The 14,486-nt window shown below is 44.7% G+C and overlaps 1 protein-coding gene across 1 annotated transcript in view; it reads right to left on the reverse strand.

The window, feature by feature from the left end:
* The window catches only part of Rim (Rab3 interacting molecule), a 34,130-nt gene that overhangs the window by 15,617 nt on the left and 4,027 nt on the right, over window positions 1-14,486 (reverse strand). Inside the window, exons 6-12 of the mRNA XM_043212069.2 lie at window positions 4,946-5,868; window positions 3,675-3,915; window positions 3,183-3,518; window positions 2,264-2,847; window positions 2,069-2,206; window positions 1,875-2,009; window positions 1,016-1,201 (exon numbers count right to left, since the gene is read on the reverse strand). Of these exons, the coding sequence (XP_043068004.1) occupies window positions 1,016-1,201; window positions 1,875-2,009; window positions 2,069-2,206; window positions 2,264-2,847; window positions 3,183-3,518; window positions 3,675-3,915; window positions 4,946-5,868 (2,543 nt within the window). The remainder of the gene's footprint in view (window positions 1-1,015; window positions 1,202-1,874; window positions 2,010-2,068; window positions 2,207-2,263; window positions 2,848-3,182; window positions 3,519-3,674; window positions 3,916-4,945; window positions 5,869-14,486) is intronic.

Here is a 14,486-nt window from a genome sequence, read left to right on the forward strand (position 1 = left end):
AACGACACCAATTAGTTGAATGTAACTTTAAAACAAACTCAAAACACTTGAAAACCAAAATACTTTGTACATTTTGTATGTATGTTTGTTTGCTGGGAGGTGACACGTGTTGAATCTGACATTTAACCAATTTCTGTTTGCCTGTTGTGTGTGGTGTGGCATGCAAACTGAAAACTGATAGCTGACAGGAACCGGAACTGGAATTGAAACAGAAAATGGAGTCCATGGATGCCATGGCTATGAATGAGTTATTCTTTTCATTCGCCGACTGTGTTCTGCTGCTGTGGTTGTGCTCGATGACGACCAACGGGTCGGCTGGTTGATGTTGATGGCGATGCTTATGGTGAATGCTGCCCATGGCATGTGATATGTGAGTTACAGTTAGAAAAAAGCACGCACACATAGAGAGAGAGATATAAACTAGGGATGGCACTTAATTGAAAGCATCAAAACGTTCATTTGTGGACACTGAAGTCTGCATACTCTCTCTAAGGATTATGGAATGCTGTATCTTATGAATTTTCTTTATTTTTTTATTTAATTTTAAACTCATGCAGTCTCACAATCATTTAATATTTTAATAAATATTTTTAATATATTTGGTTATTAGAATTTTAGCCAAGAGTATGCAGCTTAGCCTTAGCAACTTTATTTGATTTTGAGGCTTATAAGTAGCGCCAAATAGTCGAGTCTCCCGACTGACTAGAAGAGAAAGTTAAAGGGGAACATAGGATGTTCATATGTATGTAACCGTGTAGGAGGGACTGAGTGCCCCTGAAAGTGGCAAGCTGCGATTGAAGTATGTATGTATGTGTGATTGTGTTAGTGAGTCAAGTGTCCTCACTCTGGTTGCTGTCAGTTGTTTTTGTTTGGCTCTTCCTTTGCTAGTTTTTGGCAAGTGTATTATATACAGATGAAATAATATTTTTGATTCAAACATTGTATCCTGTTTCTGTTACTGTGTGTTGAGCTCTCACTGTAATTTTTGGTTAGCTCTTGTTTTTGTTGTTGTTACCTCAAGCAGGGGTGGTGGACTCGCTGAGCTGCCCATCGACGAGATGCTGGCCCCCGGGGTCATTCCATCGATGTCACAGTCGGACGTTGTGTCCGAGTCGCTCAGGCGCGACATGGTGCTCGGCGGTGATAAATGATCTGTCGGTGTCAGTATCAGGCCGTCCACATCGCTGCCCTCGTCACGTAACTGTTTTAGTTATTATTGTTGTTGTTGTTGTTGGTGTCATAAATTTTGCGTCGCAATGTTGTTGATTTCGTTGTATGAGAATCGCACATGTGGTTGTTGTTGTTTGTTATTGTGGGTGGAAGTGGTGGTGGCAGAGGGTGGTGAAGTTTTTGGGGTGGTAACGTGTTGGTGCAGTACAAAAAAACCAACGGAAAAAACCAGATAATGACAATGCTGAATTAATAATTTTGTTCAAACCAGGCAGCTTCTGCAGGAATGGATGGTTGGCAAGGGAATATTACCAAGCTGGATCCTACTTTCAGTTATATAGATTCGATAGAATTATCTATTTAAAATTTAATAAAATCTCCAAAACTGTAAGACGGATCAGCCCTTACAACTAGTTTCACAAAACAACTAAAAATTATAATTAAACAATAATAATATTTGAAACCATAATATTTTCCATTTTTCATTTGCAAGTTCTGTGTTAATTTTTTCGCTCCTCAAAGCATTGTTTGCTAAGCTTAACCTTAGCTCGTTTGTGTTTCCTTTAGGTTTTCGCTAAAGCCCTTTGCCAACACCTATGTATGAATAATTTTCTGAACACGCAGGATTCAACGGAAACCGAACCAACGAACGCAAAATGGAAACCAAGCGAACGAACTGAAATAGCCCCGGCCCACACACATACGAGGTAGGAGGTATCCTGATGAGGCTGCAGCTGGTACCACTCCGCCTCATCGTCCAGGATGTGGTGCGCTAGATCGATTACCACCTCGCCGATGAAGTCGTTGGCCCCGTACCGAACATAATCCCACAGCGTCACCTGAAAAGGGCAGTTTAGTTATCCGATCGGAAGCTTTTCAAGAAGATGCCACCAAATACCTCCAGCAGCCGGCCGCTGAGGTCGCAGCGTCTCAGGCCCGAGTAGATAAAGGTTTGGCCCCAGCGTGGCTCGCAGGTGGTGCCCACAGTTTTTGTTCGCCGTTTCGACTTGTGGCTGCGATCGGGCAGAAGGAACACCTGAAAGAATATAACTTTACGTATATGAGGCGCTCTTTATCCTAAAAGGATACTCACTTTTGCGTAGGGATTGCGGCCAGCTCCGCTCTGGCGAAGGGAGAGGCCGGTGGCGCAGACCAGGGTCACGATCAGCTGCAACGTGTTCTGGTCGTAGCCGAGCTTCAGCTGCAACCGACCTTCGATCGGAAGCGCTTGTGTGGTGGTGCCTGAGCCGCTTCCCATGGCCACGCCCCCGCCCACCCCGTGACCGTGCAGGTGGGCGGTGGGCAGTCCTTGATGTTGTAGCGGGTGTTGATGCGAATGCGGATGGCAATGGTGGTGATGATGGCCCGCCGTCGTTGTGCCGTGCAGACCGCCCGAGGCGGAGCCGGTGGCGGATGCGGATGCGAGGTTGGTGACGTTGGAGGGGGCGGTGTGGGCGCTGCTGGTGCTGCTGCCGCTGCCACTCCCGCTGCTGCTGTGGCTGTGGCTGCTGTGACTTGGTCCCAGGCGTTGCGTTTGATGCGCGACGACGCCACGTTGCCGCAGTCCTCCGCCAGCTCCTGATCCTGGAACACCGGTGTGGATGTCCGGCGAACCGGGCGAGGTAATCAGCACACTTGGCTTATCTCGATGGATTTCGATAGCCTCAACCGCAGGAGCTATATTGCAATTGGATATTGGTAGATATTATTGATTATTGAAGCATTATGAGTATGAGTATGAAGTTAGTTTTATGGTCGTGTTATGACTGTCCTGAATTACTTTTATTCCTAAAACCATTAGTCCCTTGTTACGCAGCAAATTTAAGATTTTCCATATTATGGTATCCAAATTATACGCCAAAATATGGCTCTTATTCCCACCCTCTTTGTAAGTTCCTATGGTTTATTTTTGTCACAATTTTCAGTCACTCAATCATACAGACTCACACATACAACAACAGTAGGAAAATCCTTTTCAAAGGACTTTATTCTAGACTTATATAGAGTAATACCTTTTCGCTGAAGATATCTTCCGCCACTGCTGACCACCGCACTTCCCGCCATGCTGCAGGCCAGTCCGCTGTGCGGAAAGTTGGCCGAAGAGCGGCGCGGGGCGGTGCTGCTGGCGGAGCCGCCGGAAATGCCGGATATGCCGGACGCGGAAGCGGAACAGGCACTGCTGGGACTGACGTTGCTGCTGCTGCCGCCACTGCCACCGCCGGTCCCAATCGGCCGGCTCACAATCAGTTCCACCTGGGCGTCCAGGCGGCTCTCGTCGATGATGTCGTAAACCTCGTCGGCACTCTTGTTGTGCAGGCTGCGGCCATTCCACTCGATTATCTCGTCGCCTGCTCCCGCCGATGATCGGATCATGAATGGATGTGAGGATGGATCGAACGATCATAGATAGGCGGGCAGAAAGAGAGAGAAAACAGAGAGACGAGAAGAAAGAGATAGAGTGGATGTAGTGAGTGGAAAATGGGATGATTAGAGATGGTGGTTACCTGGTCGAATCCGGCCCTCGAGATCGGCCACCGATCCGCGTTTCACCTTCTCCACAATTGCCCCGCATGGACCTCCTATACCTCCTCCTGCGCCGCCTCCTGCGACGCCGCCGCCCACTCCAAGGGGCTGACCGCCGTTGACCTTTAAGCCTAATATATCCTCCCCGTCATAGTATTTACGCAATATCATATGCCCGATCAGGCGAGTATTGTCCGCGGATGTTTGCCAATTCACCGGATTCTATATGCATCGACAGTGGTGGGTGTGGAAGGGTGGTTGATTGGTTGGTGGTGGTTATTGTGATTGATTGGTGGGATTACAATTCGGATTGCGGATGATCGTGCATAGATTTTGGTTGTTGGATGTGGTGGTGTTCGGTGGGGAGCCATCGTATGCGGGAAGTAGAATTGTTTTTAGTTAGCAATTTGCACCGGTCTCAGGTCTCAGAAATATGTTAACAACTTACAGTCTAGTACAAACTTACAATTAGAGTTGGTAAGCGAAATTAAATATATATATAGTATGTATAACAGTGGAAAGTAACATTTTGTACACGTTTTGTTCACATTCATTTTGTTTTTGGTTTTGTTTTGGTTTTGGTTTTGTTTGTTTTCTTACAGGCTAGAGAAACACGTTCTACTCAATTACGGATAGTTGGCATAGCGCATAGATAGAGATACATAGTTGTTTCGTTTGTATATTTTGTTCCTACTTGTTTTGAGAACACACACGTTTCAAGAGTTTCCTCAACTCCAGGCGATTAATGGGTTAATTTTGAATGCTAAAACCGCTAACATTTAGGGGTCATGCAAGGGCGTGCTTTGGGAATTCATTTTCTTGAGAGATAGTTGGGATTCATGCAAGCACAACACTCAGAGACTTGAAGGATAAAAAAACTTATACACGATCATGCAATATTGGTTCTTGTGGAGTTTCGTTTTCTCTGGGGTTCAGTGAGTCGTATGCTGAAATGTTTGTCAAAATAGCTGAAATTTGCGAGCTGGTTGCGAGCTAGGAGTGATAACCAAAAACGATATTTTGTTGCTTGATTATGGTCTGGGTTATGGTTGGTTTTCGACAAGAACAACAAACAGGGAATACTGGGGTTATCATTTTTGTTGGTTCGGTTCTTCACACAGACAAACGGATGAAAGTGGGTTGGGGGGTCCAGAGGGGAGAAAGAGACAAAGATAGAGAGACAGAGAGAGACTCTACACAGACACAATGCATTCTTGCCCATCTCGTTCGTCGCGAACTCGACTCCTTGTACCTTGGGACCGTCGCCGCGATTCGAGTCCTCGCTGCTGGTGAACGTGCTGCTGGTATCGATGCCTGAGTCCTTGGTGGCCGAGTCCTGGCTGCCCTGGCGTTCCGACTCCCAACGCGACCAGTCGCCGTCCAGCGTTTTCCCGCTGCTCAGAATGGTGGCAGCTCCCACATCCACCGCCGTCGAGGGCAGGATTGCGGTCACCGGGGGCAGGGCTTGATTGGCAGCCAGCAGGACGGCCTCGTCGTCGTGGGCATCGAAGCGCACCGTCTTCTTTATTCTGCGCTCGGTGAAGCGCCGCGAATCCTGGGCAGCTGACGAGGAGGAGCTGGTGGCCGGTTCGTCCCAGTAGGCCGCCTCTGTGGAGCTGACGGAGCTGCTGCCCCCGCCGCTCCTTGAGGCGCCCAGCAGGCCGCGATGACCACTGCCCCGTGCCGCCTCTGCCGCCATGGCTGCCCCTCTATCGTAGGAGCCCGATGCCGATAACGTTCCAGATCCCGTTCCCGGACCAATCACAATCTGCGGCTTTGCCTGGGGGTAGTAGCTGCTGCTAGTGGTGCTGCTGCTGCTGCTGCCGCCGCCGCCGGCAGCGGCCAAGGGCGGGGCACGTCGGTAGGCGCCAGCAGCACCACTCGCTGCTCCCGCTCCACCAGCCGTGGAGAACTGCCGCTCGTGGTTGCTGCGATTGAGCGAGTTCCGCTGCTGGACGTCCAGGCGTGCGGTTCGCGTCAGCGGATACTGCTCGAGGCGCTCGCGGTGCTGTAGTTGCAGCTCGTAGCGGTCTCGCTGGTCCGCGGAGGCGTACAGCCGCTGACTGGTCTGCGACAGGTGGCGTAAGTCACCGCCGGAGCTGAGCAGGTCCCGCTCGTTGAGGCTCCGCTGCTGGCGCCACGGATCCAGAGAGGTGCGCACCTGGAGGCGCCCGCCTGTAGGGGTTGGAGATGTTGATTGGGTGTGGCTATAATGGCTACTAACGGGGGTTTGCTCTGTGGGATTTCGGGGTTTCACTTTGGGGCTGGGTATTAGGGGTTTTAGGGGATTACTTTCGGATTACTAGGGGGGACTGCGCCGCTTGCCTGCCATAGTTTGTTGTCCTTTTCAGATGTTTCAACTAATGCACACAAACAAAATATGGTAATCGATATGGTCGATAAAGCAAAAGTCGATGCAAATAAATACGTATGATAGAAGACTTATTTGTGGGTTTCGGATCAGTGTCTGATCCTGCTCTGGAATTTTTTCGAGTTGTGGCGAATGATGAGTAGTGTCTGCAAGGATTTTCTTAAAGAACTTTTCATTTTATGCTTATTTAAAAAAAAAATATTCTAACCAAAAATACATATTTGAAAGATTCTAAGTATCTTCTTTTGTAAATCCGTGGAGACACTACTGTTTTAGGCCACAAGTATGAGTAAGCTAAGTATGGGTAGTACGAGTATTATAATAGACCTACTAGACTAGAGTTACGAGTGCCCGCGACTGTTGGGTCTAATGGTGCCATGGCCGGGTTAAGTTTACTCAGAGATATAGTGCCCAGTTTTCGGAAATCGACATTGAGAGATATGGGGTAGTTAAATACTTATCTGTTGTGGCTAAAAGTTGCAAGAACATTAGGTATACAATCCAAGTCTTTTCGGGGCACGGGGAAAATATTTTTAGAGGGCTTAGCCCTGGGGGACAGTGTAGAACTGTAGAATGTTCTGAATGGATAAGTGTGTTTGTGTATTGGACAGTGTAGAATCGGATTGAAGTAAGGAGGAAATGGGAAACAGCGTTACGATATCCATGCAAATTATTCACCAAGTTTCTTGCTTTTTAGAAATTTATTTTTGTTTCAGTTCACATTTACAGGTAGGGGAAAAACGTAGAAAATACATAAAAAAGGCAAAAAAGTAACAAATATATAAGACAAAGTGTTTGAAAATCTCGTCAAGTAACGATAAAGAGTGTCACAGCCAGAGTTATAGGGTGTGTGTGGCAGGTGTGAGGAGGAAGTCAAGTGATGATCGATAGATAGAGAGCAGTACCGGAAGCAAAAGAAACACGTACTGAGAAACGCTTGATTGCATCACCAGTTAATTGGCTATAACCGAAACAAAACTCTATGAGGAAGAGGAGAAAGTGACGGATAGAGAGTGTTGGAGAAAGTGTGAGTTAGACGACAGTGCTTTGAAAAAAGGAAACAAATTGAACAACTAAGAAAATCGCACATTCCTTGCTTTCGCTGGTGACATGTGGTAGGTAACTGATAAGACAAAAAAAAAAACAATAACATCGAAGAGACACACACATTCAAATAATTTTGCATAATGCCTTCGGGCCTTGATTTAATTCTTTTTGCTTACATTTGCATGAATCTGTAGATCGCCGGGCGAGAGAACTGTTTGGACACCTTGAACGCCGCCAAAATTACCTGCTATTCGATGTTTATTTTTGTGATTTCATTATATTTAGGTTAGACATTATTTGGGGTTTTTGGTTTTTGGCATTAATGGTTTTTGTGGCGGGCAAGTTGGTTGGAGATACATTTATTGGGGTAGACCGTGGAGAGAGAAAAAGTGGAGAAAAATATATGAAAACAATATTTCAAAAGTGAGCTCGAGTGGTAAACGTGATTTAGACTATGGCTTAGCGAGGTAACTTAGCTTACAACTATTTGTACTAAAAAAGGTTTAAAATTCAACATAAATATTAATAGCTTCTTACATATAATTACTCTAAATACCATAATGTAATATTTAGGATAAGCTTAATTGTTTACTTTTGGTTACATCTGATGGGTTTCGGTGGTTATAAGCCACTAAAAGCATTCAAACTTACGGTACTGATACGCTTGTACTCAATAAAATGTAAGCCTACTTTTTGCCCTTGAAAGTAGGCAATGCAAATGGCTGGGAACGCATTTTGAACAATTTCTTTAAAACAAATGCACACACACACATACAGTACACACCCACGAACATGCAGGCACTCACTCAGACAATCGCCTTGGGTGCGAAAAAGAACTAGTTTTCCGACAAACACAGAGCCCCACACACCCACTCACACATATATAGACTATCCTGTTTGTGGGCCATACCCCTGGCATACTTTCATTTGACTTTGGTAACGATACGAAACGTTTATTGTGCGCATAATGGGCGGCAGCAACAGCAACAACAACAACCGACGACAAACAAAACAAAAAACCAAGAGAAATAAAAATAAAAAAAATATAAAAAAAGAAAAAGAATGGAAAAAAAATTAGAGAAAAAATCCAGTACCAACAACAAGAACATAACGATAACAATGTAAACAAAAGAAGGCACGAAAGTAAAACAAAGCCAAAGTAAAGTAAATTATTTGAGATGCGAGTGGCAAACCACACGCACAATTCCGTGGCCACGAGGAGGATGGAGGGGTTGGAGCCAAGAGGTGGCTTGAGGCTCGGGGCCAGGAAATGAAAGGGGCAAGTGAAAGGCAGCGGCAGCGCAAAAGACCAAGAAAAGAAACCAAAAATCAATATTGTACACAAAAACACGGTCATTTCTGTCCCTTGGCGACCTTTCTTATTGTAGTTCGTGTTGGTGTTGTTTCTGTTTCACTTTTCTCTTCTTGTTGTTGTTGATATTCGTCTAGATATATATTTTTTTTTTGTTTGTATTCAAGTTGCTTGGCTTTCTGGTGTTTTGTTGCCTTTTTATTAAGTTGGTATTGGTGTTTTGGTTGTTGTTTATGGTGTTTTCCCCGCAGATGTTGCGATTGTAGTTGTTCTCCAAAGATGGCGCATAACCATCGCATTGTGCAATCGGGCAACGACAATAACAACAAAATAATACGAAAAATCAAACAAAGTTTATACGAGCGAGTGTGTTGGTGTTTGTCGAGTGTGTGTGTGTGTGTGTGTACTGCTGCTTCCTGTTTTATATTTTTGGCAATAAATTCAAGCCAGTTTGGTTGACAGCCACCGAAATGGTCGGGTGTAGCAGGGGCAGTGTGACATAGGGTAGGTGTAGGTGTAATGGGCGTTGGGCTGGCAAAAGGACACTAAAATCATCATCATCATCATCATTGGCAGGAGCAGGAGCGGGAGCTGGAGCAGGGAGAATCGGGAGAAGCAGACGTAGCTTGTGCTATTTTTAAACCAACGCGCACAAAACACAAACACACGAACACACACACGCAGGCGCATAAATAGCACACAAATGGCCACAAACAGGCGTACAAACACAAACAAATTCAATGAGAGTGGGCGGCATACTCACACGCACTTTCTGCGTGGGCCAGCCTCCATGTTCGCATTAATGTCACTCATACGCACAGTTGCACATGCAAACAAACAACAACAATGCCAGCATCCGCAGCAACAACAACAACAACAAGAGCAACATAAATAACAACAAACTGGCAACGTCAACGTCAACTGGTGTTGGTCAACGATTTAATTAAATTCAGCCCATTCCCCAAAGGTTCTGTGTGGGTCGCATTTTGAAATAGCCAAACGGCAGCTCTTACTGGGCTATATCCCATATATATCTTTATATAGATAGATATATGGTGGACCACCCACTCAAACGTGTGGTCTATATTTACTTATTCACAGCCTGTTTGTTCATATGTGACACATTCCGCGTTGATGTTGCGGTTGCCATTTTACTTTTCGTCCCATCCACCATTTTTCCTATTGATTTTGTGTTTAATCGCAAATTTGTAGCATAATTTTAGGCGGGCTTTCAAAGTGGATATACTCCTGAAAAGCATTAGTTTTTGCCACGTGACAGGCAGGATTTAAATGAAAATAAATCTCCTATCTAACTAATTAAAATGTGGACATGTTTGCTATGTTTACCAAACAATTTTAAATAAAATATAAAATAATAAATTGAATTTAAAGCCATGTATTACCAAGAGATTAGTTTCTTAAGTAAGAGATTATATCTTTGAATTCCGCAAAGACCCCATGTTCTTAAGCCAATTATAAAGACATTCGTTTTTAGTTCTTAGTGGAGGTCATAGTGTATCTTAATCCTGAATATCTAAATCCTGTTGCCATTGTTGAATTGTTGTTTGATATGAATGCTGCATTTAGTTGGATTTTTTGTTTTTGGCACTCGACAGACATTTTTTCGACACAATAAGCATTTTTTGGATACTGGGTGCTAATCTATTTGAATTTTGCATTTAAATATTTCACTTTTTGGCTGTCTAAGCATTTTGTTTGTGGTTTGTGAATTGTTTGTTGGAGTGAGCGTGTGGCATTTGTAGATTTTAGTTTTGGTATTTTTGTTGAAGCTGTGGTGGGTGCATTTTCGAGAAGAGCTTTGCCTGCAGCCGACACTCACCTTAAATTCTGCTTTGTTTATGGAATTTAAAAATGGTTTATATTCTCCATGCCACACTAATTAGTTTTGAGCTTTGTTTTCTTCGGACTTCCTCCTCTTTTCAAATCACTTAAGCTGTTGTTGTTGTTGAATTCTGATTTGGGCCATTGCCTAATTTGCTGTACAAATTGCGGGGCATGTTAGCAAGCCACCCTTGTGCTCAGGTGGCACCAAGAAGCACTATCTTGCTTCGGCCACCTAGCCACCCCCGCCACCAGCCGCTTACCACCCAACCACCCATACCTCACACAGATTGCGTGGCAGTACAGTAAACAAATCGAGCGTTTTTCTTCTACCTGCTACACAACAGCAAAATGGCAAAAAAATAAAACAATAATATTAAGTTGCTACTGCCTTTGGCGTTGCTTTTCCAAGTGAACATTGGTGTGTTGGTTGTGGGTGCGTGTTTGGAGGTTGGGATGGGTGTAGGGATGGCAGTGGGTGGTTGGGAGGACTCAGGCGCCCCTGAGCAAGTGCCTCGGGTGGGTTGTGGACTCGGGGTCGTGGTCGTGGGTGTCTAACAGTGGGTGTGTGTGTGGGTGGCTGGTTGAGTGGCTCGGCTGGTCGGCCATATGCAAAAGCGCCCGTTAGGCGCCACAATTTGCGCAGTGTATTGTTAGTCGATTGACTGATTTGAGAGCAAATTTGTTTGGTTCTTTTTGGCGTGGTTGTTGGGAGGGAATGTTGTCGGTCAATTAGGCAGTTTTAAAGCCATTTCAAGGTCGCGTTTACCTTTAGTTGAACAATATTTTTCAGCACTTGCACTTTGCACTTGAAATTATATTTTTAACTCTTCAGTTTTGAAACTTTGACAGCAACTCAATTATCCTTGGCGGATTCTCAATGCCAAGTTGTCAATTATTTGTAAGATTTAGGGCCAATGAAGTTAAATTTTTTAAACCGACGCTTTCACTTTCTCCACTTTGTCGCTTTCTATGCACGATAGCCACATTTTAGGATTTTCCTTTTTCAACCTCAACCTCTTCGGATTGTACAATTTCCCAACAAGGTTATTTTTAACTCGACATTCACATTTCACAAGGTTTGACTTTCCCTTTCACCCACACGGGTTTTGATTTCACTTTTTTGCGGGCACTCTGCCCTTTTCGCGTTTTCCTTCGATTTCTGCGATTTCCCGATTTTCACACGCTTCAGTATTTTGTTTCTTATATCAAAAATATGTTTGGGAAATATTTTTGTATATTTTTGAGATGCCACACATGTGCGAGAACGCGAGAAGGACCGCTACGGCTGTTTACTCGCCTTTAAAGTTCATCGAAAACTAATTTCGTTTCGATTTCATAAAAAATCTCAATGGAATTTTCGCTTTACGCTGCCATTCGCTTTCCCTTGCGCCTACTCTCGTTCTCTGGTTGTTTTTGTTGTGCTGTTGGAGCCTACAACATTTCCAATAACAATGTTACACGATGGCTCGTTGTTGTTGCCACTTTCCCATGGCGCTTCCAGTTCCGAACTAAAAATAAAGTTAAGCGCGTGGCCAACAGCTCTGCCAACTGCTCGGTTACAGCGCAGCAGCAGAGCAGTAGCAGAGCGGCAGGACCGCAGCCAGCAGCGATAACATTGACAGCTGCTGCTGCCCACTTTGGGGTCAGCGGGTTACCCGCACCCCCTCTAAATCGCCCTACCTTCAGTTACATGTTGTACTACTACACTCAGCGACAAAATACTTAAGAAAGGTTTAACAACAAACTAAATCCCCTAAGAAATATTACTGATAGATCATGAAAAAGGCGAATAAACCCCCAATTATGATTTGAAATTTTAGAAATTAACATAAATAAATTTTAAAATAAAATAAAATATGTTTTCCCACAAATGTTGCAATGTGTGTTGGTGTTTGTGTTTGCACCTTCAAGGCGAATTTTCTGCAAAGCCAATGTGTTTGTCTTTGCCTTCCAGCGAGCGGAAAATTTGTAGAGGTGGGGGCCGGTGGGTGGAATGTGGGAGGTGGTTTTCTGTGCGCGTGCTGGATGCGGAAAAGCGACTAACTGTGGCGATGGATGGTTGGCAGTGACAGTGCCACACTGCCACACTGGCACACGGCCATCGCTGCTTCTGCTTCGGTTTCTGCTACTGCCACGGCTGGTGTTGAAAGTGCATCAGTTGATGTTGTTGTTGCACGTAGTAAAGACCATGACGCTGCACGAGGCCCAAATGAAATGCACTGAATGAAATGACGTCGCTGCGGGTGAAAACTAAGAGGGAAGTGGAGTCGAATATCTGACAGCGCAGGACAAAGGAGCCAAAATGGCCAACGTGACGCAAAACTAAGAGTTCTAAGTCAAAGACTCGATTGTTGAACAGCTTGGGGACTAATTAATAAATGGCTATTATAAGATTTTATTAGGAAAATTTATTTCAATTTTATTCCACCAAAGCATAAAGTTTATAACTCTAAAGGACTCTAAAGGTATTAGATATAAAAATGTATCTTAAATTCCATCATTAAAACCATTAGATAGACATTATTTAGGCTATTATTTAGTTTGTTTTCCTCAGACCTCCTAGTAGGGGGATAACTTTCTGATCTGAGGGTTTACGCGCGCTTCTCGTCATCAGCTGCTTCTGCTTTCACTGTTTCCCATTTCCCACCCACAGCATTGGAATGGTGTAAGTTCGAAGGGAGAGAGGCGGGGGACACACGTGGAAAATACAGCGCATGCGTTCTTCGGTAGCACGTTGGTGTGTGGGAATTTTCCAGCCGAGTCGTTGGATGAGAAATTCCAACGCATGGCGTCTAGCTGAGGATGCGACTATTGTGAACTAGCAAGAAAAGTGGTGAGTTTCGTTGCCCATGGTGGACTATGGTGAGTTTCAAGTGCAACTGCACCGGAACAGATTCCACATGCCGCTTTTCCATGCCCCGAGCATGCCAAGCTACCTGCCGCGTAAACTTTCACTTGCCTCAGTTTCGATTGGGCTTTCGGTTCTGCCCTTTCCTAACCATCTGGTTGCATTCTAGCTTGCTTATCAGCCTGCTTGCAGACCAGATCTAGGGGGCGGGGCTCTGGGTGGTTGTAACTTTTGGGAGCCTAATTTTATGCCACTTTCTGTGGCAAACAGTCACCAGCGAACACACGCTGGCAAGCTGATACTGTGAGCTCGGGGCCAAAGTTGAAATCAATAATTATTGTATGCTAGTTTGTTGGAAAATTGAAAATGACAGAGGAGTTCAAAGACGACGAGGGGTGGTACCGGGGTGCTGCAAGTGCAACATGCTTGCCAGAAACTTGCGCGCTAATGTGCAGCAATAAAAAATTGGAATCACCCAGAGCGGCATGTTGCACTGCTCCTGAACTATTCACTCGAAAAAAATGATTATAGAATAAATTTAATAACCAGAGTTATATTAATATCAATTATATATTTAATCAAAATACTTTAACGTTAAATAAATACTTATGCTTGATGTATTGCCGATAGTTTTTTATATTTTATTAGGTATGGGAATGATCTATTTTTTGAGGTGCATTCAAGACTGTCGTTTGTAAGTGGGGGCATGGCAGAGGGTGGCACAACTGCAGCAAGTGCCAACAAGAAACTTTCTAATTAGGATAATAAATTTGCCAGCATCGTACTTGACAACGTCGCCCGGCATCTTTCAAAACATGAAGAGCAGAAGGAAACCCTATATTCTCACCCCGCCCTGCCAAGCAGCCACCCAGCCGGCCCAAGGAGGCACCACCCACCCACCTTCTTCATCAGGCGAGTGCAGCTGCTTGGCCAACTTCTTGATGTTCTGTGGTGGCGGCCAAAAAGGAAAAGCTGCTTGTCCTGCCTCCTTGTACGCTTTTTTTTTATTTATATTTTTTTTTGTGCCACGTTTCCCTGTTGGAAAATGTGTTTTCGGGTCAGCTGTGCAACCTTCTTTGCTCGCTTGCCTGGCACTGGCATATAATTTATGCTGATTGCATTTAACGGCCAACGGGCTACAATAACAACAACAAAAGTAGCACCAAGAAAGGACAGGACGAACAACAACAACAAGAGCAGGAAAAACAACTACAATTATAGCAAAAAAGAGCGGCAATGGCTCGCCCGAAAGTATGCAGCGTCCAGAAGTGTGCACTTGTCTCGGTGGCTCTTTTGGCCTTTGTAAACAATTTATTTTTATTTTCGCTCCTTCCTCGGCACCTTCACGTTTTTCCTCTTCTGCTTTCTGT

The sequence above is a fragment of the Drosophila bipectinata genome, chromosome 3R (assembly GCF_030179905.1).
Source record: "Drosophila bipectinata strain 14024-0381.07 chromosome 3R, DbipHiC1v2, whole genome shotgun sequence".
NCBI classification, from domain to species: Eukaryota; Metazoa; Arthropoda; class Insecta; order Diptera; family Drosophilidae; genus Drosophila; species Drosophila bipectinata.